This window comes from Leishmania donovani, chromosome 35 (genome assembly GCF_000227135.1).
Source record: "Leishmania donovani BPK282A1 complete genome, chromosome 35".
Classification (NCBI taxonomy): domain Eukaryota; phylum Euglenozoa; class Kinetoplastea; order Trypanosomatida; family Trypanosomatidae; genus Leishmania; species Leishmania donovani.
Window position 1 is genome coordinate 1558763 of NC_018262.1, and position 10078 is coordinate 1568840.

General features: G+C 56.7%; 4 protein-coding genes across 4 annotated transcripts in view; all 4 read left to right on the top strand.

Annotated features, from left to right (window-relative positions):
- Window positions 1-63: 63 nt before the first annotated feature.
- On the top strand, window positions 64-1494 carry LDBPK_353970 (hypothetical protein, conserved; the record flags this gene model as incomplete). The annotated part of the gene is made up of 1 exon (XM_003864927.1): window positions 64-1494. The coding sequence occupies one exon, from the start codon at window positions 64-66 to the stop codon at window positions 1492-1494; it is 1431 nt and encodes a 476-aa protein (XP_003864975.1).
- Window positions 1495-2517: 1023 nt separating this feature from the next.
- On the top strand, window positions 2518-3288 carry LDBPK_353980 (hypothetical protein, conserved; the record flags this gene model as incomplete). Its single annotated transcript, XM_003864928.1, has 1 exon — window positions 2518-3288. One exon carries the CDS (start codon window positions 2518-2520, stop codon window positions 3286-3288), a length of 771 nt encoding a protein of 256 aa, XP_003864976.1.
- A 1049-nt stretch (window positions 3289-4337) lies between these two features.
- Window positions 4338-6152, top strand: LDBPK_353990 (hypothetical protein, conserved; the record flags this gene model as incomplete). The annotated part of the gene is made up of 1 exon (XM_003864929.1): window positions 4338-6152. One exon carries the CDS (start codon window positions 4338-4340, stop codon window positions 6150-6152), a length of 1815 nt encoding a protein of 604 aa, XP_003864977.1.
- Window positions 6153-7695: 1543 nt separating this feature from the next.
- Window positions 7696-10078, top strand: part of LDBPK_354000 (PRP8 protein homologue, putative) — a gene marked incomplete at both ends in the record, with an annotated part of 7284 nt that continues 4901 nt past the window's right edge. The window contains one exon of the mRNA XM_003864930.1: window positions 7696-10078. This exon is cut by the window's right edge and continues 4901 nt beyond it. Coding sequence (XP_003864978.1) covers window positions 7696-10078 — 2383 coding nt within the window.

Consider the following 10078-nt stretch of genomic DNA (forward strand, 5'->3'; position numbering starts at 1 on the left):
ATCTTTGCTGCTCCGGTATCGCTTTGTGTCGGGTTTCCAAGCGCCTCAGTGCCCTTGCCCGTCATGGAGGAACTCCCCTTGCTCCGAGCCAAGGAGAATCAAGTGAGGGAGACAACAGGGCCGTCTGTAGGACCGGGGTCTTACGATCTAGATAAGCGGGCCGTTGCCAACTTTAGTCGTGCACCTTTCAACAGCACCAGTCTTCGACAGAATCTCCTGTCTGCCGACCGCGAGTTTCCTGGGCCTGGTGCATACAACATTCTCGCGGCACCGAACAGCCGGACTTTCGGGTTGGGGTCACAGCCCTTTGTGTCGGAATCTTCTCGCTTTGTCGCAGCAAACTGCAACGACACCCCTGGCCCTGGCTCCTACGATGTCACGAATTATGGGATCACCCGCAAGAATCCAAGATCATACACGTTTTCTGGACCATATGAGAGCGCACTCGACAGCGGGCTTGCTGGGAGCATCGGCCCCGGCAGCTACAACCCCAACTACGCCGCTGCAGACCGCAGGTTTCCGAAAGCGGCCGAATTTGCCAAGTACAGTGGCCGGAAGCCAATGAGACCACCAGCGGGCCCAGGCCCGGGAAGCTACGATCCACTGTTAGAGCCACGATCGCTTGCCGCAATGAAGCCCTCTTCAGTGTTTGTAACGAAAACCAAGAGATCTCTGTGTGGTATCAACGGCCTCGGCGATTCTCCTGGGCCCGGCGCTTACGAGATAGGGATGGACTCAGAGCGAGGCGGAACGATTCCGCGCGAGTATTTCTCAGCCTTTGGCTCATCCTCTTCTCGGTTCTTCCACGGAAAGGAGGGCGATGCGCCCGGACCCGGTGCGTACACAGGGGAGATTGCTCCGCGTCGTTTTGGCCGGAGCGCCGGAAGCAGCTCTGCCGCTTTCGTTTCAGCCTACCAACGTTTTCCAGGTTTGATGGCGGCGCCGACGCCGGGTCCGGGAACCTACGACGCACGACGCCCACGCCGGCACCAGTATTTTGGCGAGCCCATGCCGTTTGGATCAACAGTACCCCGATTCAGCCCGGTGTGGTCGCATCACCCTCAATCGGAGCCGCTCACCTTTTCGGGAGACCCCTACAGCGGCCGGTCCCCGAGCAAGCGAAAGTTGCGTTCTTTCATGCCAGGAAAGATCCAGCCATCGAGCGCGCCACCTCCACTGCAGGACCGGTCGTATGATGTGCGATACGACTGGCCGAAGCCGTCGTCTACGGTGAACACCACATTTGGCGCCTCGGAACGTCCGCCTCTTCACTGCACCAATGCAGTTCCTGGCCCAGGCAGCTACTGTGAGTTGGGTGACACAGCTCCTGCTAGCCGCCGCTACGGCAACTCCAACTGGGGCCGCGATGTGCGGTTCACCGAGGTGGCGCCGCTTTCAGGAGCGCCGGATCCTGGCAAGTACTATCGCGCCAGCACCTTTCTCAAGAAGACCTTCAATTCCACAATTGGCTCCGACACTGTGTGGATTGAGTAGCGGCTGCTGCGTCGTGCTGTGTCTTTGCTTGCGCGGGAACTGGATGTAAAATAACGACTGCCGAGGTGCAGAACAGGAGCGCGAGAATGCTTTGCTGTGCGACACGGTGAAAAGCGTCACAGTGTGATGAGAAGATGGAGGCCTGTCGCGAATTGGGGAAAAAAGGGTGACACTGTTGCCGCTCTCTGCGATAGACAGATGATCGCGCATGTACATTATGTTCTCTCCGTGTCACCTGTTTTTCTTTTTTTGTTCTGTCCCTGTTCTCTGCACAGGCAAGCATACCTGCCACCTTCGAAGAACAAAACAAACAGAAATAGTTTTGCCTATCGCGTTCGCACGCAAGTGGTTCTTCACTTTGTCACATGTGCACACCTTACCGGACGCCTCCGCCTCCTGTATTGCATGCAGTTGCTGTTTTCACGCCTTTGGCGCGTTGCTTGGCGACGACGCCCTCTACTCAGCCTGACGCTGTGCACGACTCATTTGTTTCTGACGGTTTGGCTGCCAACGCGGTCTCCCTCATGGTGCGTATGCTTTGAGACTTCTTCTGTGCTCATATTCAGCGGTGTAGGGGTTCTCGAGGGCGCATCATACTCTCTGCGTGACAAACGAAAACGCCTCCTGATCTCCTCTCCGTCTTGTCTCCCTATCTTCGCCCCTCTTTCTGGTGTTGCTTTTTTCTTTCGCTTTGGAGGGCTAAGGAAAGCTCTTAGATTTCCATGCTTCTGCGGCTCTTTCCCTGGCCGGCTTTTTTTTTCATCATGAGACGCTGCGATAGAGCGTAGCGAACTTGCTGTCTTTCCTATTCACAGCGGCGCCTTGCTCAACGTGATCTACAGTGGTGCTTGTACGCAGCTTGAGTGTGAGTCTCTTTTCCCCCTTTTTCTTTTTTTGCATTTGCTTTTCATATCTGCTTCTCGCGTGAGTTACTCTGTTGCATTAGGGAAGAGCGGAAGGGCATAGCTTTTTTCTCTTTGCGCCCTGCTGGCGTTTTTTTTTCGTTTATTTAGAGGCCTTTCAATGCTTTCGCAGTGCACGTTTGTGATGTCGCGATGGACATCGCGCCTGCCCCCGTTTGCGCGACGCGCCATGCAGGCGGATCAGATGGAGATAGACTCGGCTCTGTCTCAGATGTACTCCTTGTGCCTCAACCCCTCACTGGTGAGTAAAATGAGCCGGGCCCGAAAGATGACGAAGGGGCACTACTACCGTGATGACCCTGCTTTTCTCATGCTGCAGCTCTTGTTTGTCGTCTTCGTGTCGGTCGCGCAGTGGCTGCTGCTTGGTATGAGAAGGTCGCTTTTGGGCACCGTGTTTGCCGCCATCACATGGTATGTGCTGAGCGGATTAGGCATGGCTTGTGTATGGCGTGCGGTCGCGGTGATCTACCTCTCTCCATCTTCGAAATCCACGCAGAGCGGCGCTTTGGCTGAGGCTGCTTCAGCTCTCGGCGTCGATTCTGCCGTGGACTACCTGCACCCCGACCTGGACTGGCGCTACGCTTTTGACGTGCACTGCAACGGCTACTTCACATTCTTCATGTGGACAGAGGTGATCGCGTACTTTCTGGCACCGGTCATGAGCGCGCCATGGGTGAGCAACGCGCTTGTTGCAATTGGAGCCACCACGTATCTGTACAGTGTCTTCCTGGGCTACCTGGAGATCCCGTCATTGTCATGCCAGCAACGTCTACTCTATCCTGTGCTGATTATAGGCGTGCTATTCCTCCTCCTTAGCCTCTGCGATGTTAATGTCGGGTTGACACTGTGGCTGCTGCAATGCGCAGAATAATAGTAACAACAAAGAAAACAACGTACACATACACACAAACATGCGCGAAACACGAGAAGGGAGGCAGCGACGATTTTTCTTTGCCCCCTTTTCCTTTTCTGCGACATGACCCCCTTCTCCCCAAAGACTTGGTCTCTTAGATATCAAAGTACCGCACAAGAGTCGCTGAAGTATGCGGCTAAATGCGCGTCCCGCAGTTTCGAAAAAAGGACTAGGAAGTGCGGGGTGGGGGAATGATGACCTCTTTTCTGCTCTTAGTGAGGTCGATGCGTATGTTCGTGTACGTTAAAGGCAAACGGAGAAGTATCGTGCTTCCTTTCTGCGTCCTCCTGACGATTCAGTGCATGCTGACCTGTCCCCCCTTCCCCCTTTCTCGGGCAGCCGTTCCTGGGGCGGTTCTGGCAATTTCGCACAAGGTGTGATGCTGCAGGCAGCTCATATTCGTTAAATACTCTCCGATTTTCTTCCCCTCTGTTTCTCTCTCTGCTTGACTTCATCGCCGCCTCCGCAGCCTTCATCATCTATGTGCGGTTGATGCACTCGACTCCTTTGATGCCACATACATGGATTTATTGGTACGCGTGTACTGCAGCAGTAGCTCCCCACCGTTCACTTTCTTTTTCTGTGCACCACGCCTCTTCCCTGCTTTGCTCCTCTCCCTCTCCGCTCCTGCTTCTCACTTTGCGGGCCCTCTACGAGGTGATGGGCACGAAACGTGGAGGACAGTGCACATACAAGGAAAGAAAAGGGGGAGACCGTCAGGTAGCCGTTGACATATAGTGCGTAGCAGGACGCAAACACGCGAGCACTCACCTTCACGCACAGCGACCAGGCACTTAAGCATTCCACTCCACCACCTCTCTCCGCGGCTACTTCAGAGGGGGCCGGAAGAGAGGGAGGGGGGGGGCAGCGTAGCGCTTGCCAATTGAGGGCAGAAAAAGTCCGGTGCCTTGATCGAACGCTATCAGTGTTTACTGCTTCATCAGCCTCATCACATCCTCTATCTCCAACGTGGTGGTTCTCCCTTGAGTTCTTTTAAGCTAGCCCTAATGCTTCGGCGTAGCGTATTAGCGCGGCGCTACCCCTTCACCAAGCGCGGCCCCCGGGAGCGCAAGTCGTGGAAGCACCATGTCCTGACGGAGCCTCCGAAACCGGTGGAGTGGCGTGACCCGAAGGTGTGGACGAAGGACTTGAGCCAGATGAAGTCGTTCGACGCGCCTCAGTGGGACCTCTGGCTTAACCGATCCAGGTCGCAAGACATGGACGAGGCACTGCAGCCGTTCATGGACATGCCTCAGTCCCTCAAAGACCGTCGGTATGATATTCCCTGGTGGGCGAACCCTTTCGGTGCGTGGTACCTTCAAAACGTGCTTTCGGTAGAGCTAATGAAGCTGCCTGGGCGAACAAATGCTGAGAAGATTGCCATCTACCGCGGGCGCAAGCGCCCCGCCACATGGGACAAGTCGAAGGAGGGACTCATGGACGATGAGGTGCTGCTGAAGCAAATTGTAAAGGAGCGCTGGCGCACCCTTGAATTTGGCGACCGTGACGCTGGCTACCCGTGCACGTTCAGCGACTACATCCAGTTCTTGAACGAGTGGTTCAAGTCTCTGGATGAGGAGGGGCTGCAGCGGCTGAGAGAGCACTTTGATCGCAAAATTCGCCCTCTTCTTGCCGTGATGACTCACGTAGACCTGATGTGGCTCGAGGCGCTCACCCAGAATTCCGTGCAGAACAAGGAGCAGTTGGAGCGACGCATCGGGTTCCAGACGTCCCTGGGCACGCCCGAGTTCTTCGACATGTCGAAAAGGCTTCGATACGAGATCAATGAGGACTACAAAGTGCGAGATGAGCTAGGACCGGAACTGTTTGCGCTGTGGAGCAAGGCACCGGAGCGTTGGCCACCGGAACGGCTGGCGAAGATGTATGGTCTCGACTTCACGCTTGTCCGGAAGATTCTCGTCTGGCACCACTTCAAGGCATGCTACGACGCTTGCGTAGAGCCAGACTGGACCTTGCCGAAGCGCCTCTTTGCGCTTGAGTGGATTCGCGATGTGCGGGCCCGCAAACAGGGTCTCTTCTACGGCAAGCTGCGTTTTGCAGAACAGAAGATCACGTTTTACAGTGACAAGTTTCTCTTTCGCGACCTCGTCAACCGCCGTGAGGCGAGCTACGCAAATGTGTGGGAGATGGACGACCCGTATCGTTTTCTGCAGACGGAGCAAGACTACGAGGATTACTGGGGCGACAACTACGACGTGTATCGGCGCATGTTCCCTGAGATGATTGGTAAGACCGGCGAGCCAGTGCAGCAGTACAGCCAGATGCCCGTGTGGGCGGGACCGCACCGCGACCACGCGAACAAATCCGAGCACAACTGGATGTTTGCGGAGATCGGCGTGAATGTCGGTCACGAGCCGCTGAAGAAGCTGGAGCTGGATCCGACAAACGAGAAACGGCGTCGCTTTGTCATCCGCCAACCTGACGGCTCGCTGCGGTCGGCAAAAATGTCGGAGATGCGGGCGTGGTACTGGAAGGAGGAGTGGGCGGACTTCCGATTTTGGGCCCCTCACATGGAGTGGGGTGTCGAGAACACGCCCTCCATGGAGCAGTACCAGGAACACGTACCGGACACACCCGACGCTGACTATCGCAAGCAGCGCCGCATTCAGTCCCGCCCCGTAAAGTGGTTTTACGAGAGCCACTATAGCCGCAGCGGCAACTTTGCTGGATTTCAGCCGTTACGATTCATGCAGCGCCGCACCCAACGTGAGGTGCGGTGGCCCGATGTCATCAACGCTGCTGTGCAGATCGAGAAGAGCAAGCCGAGCTCCTACGTGTTCAAGGCAATCCCAGAAATTTAAGTCTGATTCATGCGATTTTTGTCTGTGCGCATCCACGACAACATTTTGCTCTGCTTCCTCTCTCATTGCTCGTTGCTGCTCGGTTACACCTCTTTTCCGCGTGGCTGGGTGCGGGCTCCGACTGGGTGACATGGCGACAGGGAAGGGGAAGGTAGTTGGAGGAGGAAACGAAGGGCGGCATGCGACGATCTTCTCTCTCCATGTACATCATATGCCTGCCTGCGCGTTTCGTTTTCCGCTGCTCACGCTGCTGTTTCTTAATTTTGTCGTTGTGGAAGCGGCTTCGGTGGTGTACCGTTTTTTTTTTTGCTCGTTTTGGTGGTGACGATGCTGCCAGTAGCAGTGAGGTGGGGAAGGGACGTCACCGAGGAAGACAGCGGTAGTCACAGCGGTACAGACTTTTGCTTTTGCGCTTTCCCTCGATCGCCCACTGGGGAGAGCACAGACGCTTTACGTTTCGATGCTTGCGCATGCTTGTGTGCAGCGATGCGTCACTCGGCGGGGAAGGATACAGCAAAAGTAGAAACGGAAAGAGCAGCCGCCTCACTGTTACACATTCACAGAGCACGTGATCGAAGCTATTGCTGGTATGGCATTGCGGAAAAAAAAACGGACGCCAAGGCGTCAGGATCGCTCGAGCTCTCTCACCACCGGCACTGCAGCATAACATCGATAACAGGGGGGGTCGAAACAAAAGGCGATCATTTTGCGTTCATAAGATGTGTCGACTCTCTCTTCCTTGACCTTGTTGCGGAAGGGTATTCCTGAGAAGAAGACGAATCGAGTGGCTTGCTCATATCAAGAGGAGGCCGTCGAATCAGAAGAGAAAAAAGGGAAAAGAGAACGACATAGCAAGGGGGACTGCCTTTCTTCTTGCAAACTTGTGCGCCGCCCCGACTGAGGCACCATGGCTATGACGGCTTCTGGCTCGCGCCAACGCGATCTCGCTCGCTAGCTCGCTCCCACAGCTCTTTCTCTCTCTGTGTGCCTTTCCCCTTCCACGTCGAACCACACTCCTTGTCTTCTTTCCGTCACTCCTTCTCTCTGCTCTCCCTGCTCTCGCGTGCGACCTCGCGCCACCCACTCCTTGCGTCATTGCTCACGACTTGACGGCTCTTAGCTGCTAACCTAACTGTTTGCCGTGCACTGGTCTCCACTCACACAGAATAACAGTAAAAGGGAAAAAGGGCGTTATCAAGCAGGAACGGCGGGCCGCTCCATGGTACAGGAAAAGGTGTGTGGGGAAGTGTCACTGGTGGTGGTCTCTACGAAGCACTAGTTTCGACGAAGGGGGGAGGGCAGACGGAAAAAAAGTGTGGCACACAAAGAAAAGGTGGCCTTGGTTCTCTCTGGGAACGGAAAGCGTGTACTTCGTGGAGTTGCGCAGAAGTCTAGTGTGACAAGCTCCACCCGACAGCACGCGGCACATTCTCTCACTGTGGGTTTTGCTGCTGTGAGTTGCTCTCCCTCACTACCTCTGTCCAACGCTTACTTGACACTCTTGTCCTGTCAAGAGGAGGAGCGCAGAACGGCGTCGGAAAGGATGAGCGTGTCGGTCCCTCCTGGGTTTGAGGACGATGACGACCTGGCCACTGTCGACCCTGCGCTACTTGCGGAGATGGAGGAGGAGGAGCAGAAGGAGTCGAGGAAGCAGCAGATCCTTACATGGCAGCGCATGAACACGGAGCGATACGGCTTCCGCGCGGCGTACCGGGAGGCAGTGGGGGAGAAAGACCTGATGCCGCCAGAGTTCATCCGCAAGGTGGTGAAGGACAATGGTGACCTCGGCGGAAAGCGCTTCAAATCGGAGCGCAAGCTGTGCGTGGGTATGCTGCCCTACATTCCACTGGCTCTGCTCAAGCTCCTAGAAAACATGCCAATGCCCTGGGAGGAGGCGCGTTACGTGACCGTAGTGTACCACGTCGGAGGCGTGCTCACCATCGTGGACGACACCCCCACAGTGGCGGAGCCGCTGTACGTGTCACAGTGGGGTTCGATGTGGACGAAGATGCGCGCCAACAAGGTAGAGCTGCTTCAAGAAGGTGGCGGCTTCAGGCGCGCGGTGCACAAGGGAGACGAAAACGAGCCGCCGCTGGACTTTGCCGACTACCTCATGGACCGCGTGCCGCCTCCACCGGTGCTCGACGATCTCGATGAGGAGGACAACGCCAGCATCGTGGGCTGGTTCTATGACCCTTTTCCGCGCCTGGTGGCTCCCAACCAGATTCGCGGCCCTCGGCGGCCCAATGGGTACTACTTCAACCTTGATGTGATGGAGGCGCTATACCGCAACGCGTCACCCATTCTGCCGACGCTTGACGACCGCAACTACTTTTACCTGTGGGACCTCAAGTCCTTCTACGCTGCCAAAGCGATGCACCTGTCCATTCCACGCGGCCCGAAGTTCGAGGCCCCACCTGCCATTCGCGTGAAGCAGGACGAGGACGACGACTGGACGGAGTTCAACGACCTGCGTCGCATCATCCACCGCGACAATCCGCGCAAGCCGCGCTTCACGATGCTGACGGAGCGACAGATTGCCTTCCCTTTTCTGTATGGCTCAGTGGTGGACGGGGTCGAACTGGCCCCGTATCACTACCCAGCCACCGTGCGCGTCGAGAACGACGACCCCGAGCTACCGTGCTTTACTTTCCACCCATCGCTGAACGCAATCAAAGCAGTGGAGAAGAATTACACAGACGTGCCGCGCGCGCAGGCCGCGTTGTGCTCCTCTACCTGGCATCGCGCGGGCGGCCAGCACGTTGAGACCGCCGCGGACGTGCCGTTAGAGCTGCCGGACGACTTTGAGCCGTTTCTGTCATCGCTCCCGCTGGAGCAGCCCAACACGAAGACGGGCCTGTCGCTGCTTTTTGCTCCGGCGCCCTACAACTCTTTTGAGGGAGGCATGAAGCGGCGCATCGATGTGCCGCTGTGCGACAAGTGGTACCAGGACCCACCGGACCTGCTCACGACGGACGACCGAGACAAGATTCTGCGCAGCTACACCCAGCTACTCAAGCACCACGTGAAGCGCTCCCTGCAGCACACCGTGCGCCAACGGAGCAGTGCCGCGACCGCCGCCACAGCAGCTGAAGGGGCGGGGACGATGGACATGAGCGCGATGCAGGAGAAGCGCCGGCTGGAGAAAATGGCAGGGATGCGGTACTTTTCCAAGACGCGCATGGAGTGGCTAGAAGCGGGGCTTCAGGTGATGCGGCAGGGCCACAACATGCTTGTTCAGCTCATTAACATGAAGTGCCTGCCGTATGTGCATATCGACTACAACTTCGAGGCGAAGCCGACCCGCACGCTGACGACGAAGGAGATCAAGAAGAGCCGGCTCGGCCCCGCGTTTCACATGATCCGTGAGCTGCTAGGCTTCATGAAGCGGCTCATCGACATGCATGTGATGTATCGGTTAGGGTCGACTGACGCGCTGCAGTTGGCGGATGCTACCCAGTACCTCTTCTCTCACGTCGGCGTCCTGACGGGGGTGTACCGCTACAAGTTGCGGGCTATGCGGCAGATCAAGAGGAGTCGTGACCTTAAGCACATGCTGTACAGCAAGTTCAACGTTGGCGGCGTGCCAAGTGGGCCTGGAAACGGTTTTTGGGGCCCGGCGTGGCGTGTGTGGGTATTCTTTATGCGCGGCATGACACCGCTTCTTCAGCGCTATCTGAGCAATCTGACCGACCGCGTGCTGCACGGTCGTTTGCAGAAAGGCAAGATGTCGGGCAAGAAAATCACGCGTCAGCGGGTCGAGCCGGACAAGGACGTGAACATCAAGGAGGCGTTCCGCCGTGAGCTGCGAGAGATGCTGCCGGACAACGTGAAGGCTTCGGTCATTGTGACGATGGACCAGCACATGAACGAGGCGTTCCGGCACTGGCGCGCCGGCCTGCCGTGGAGCGTGCCTGGGCTTGCGA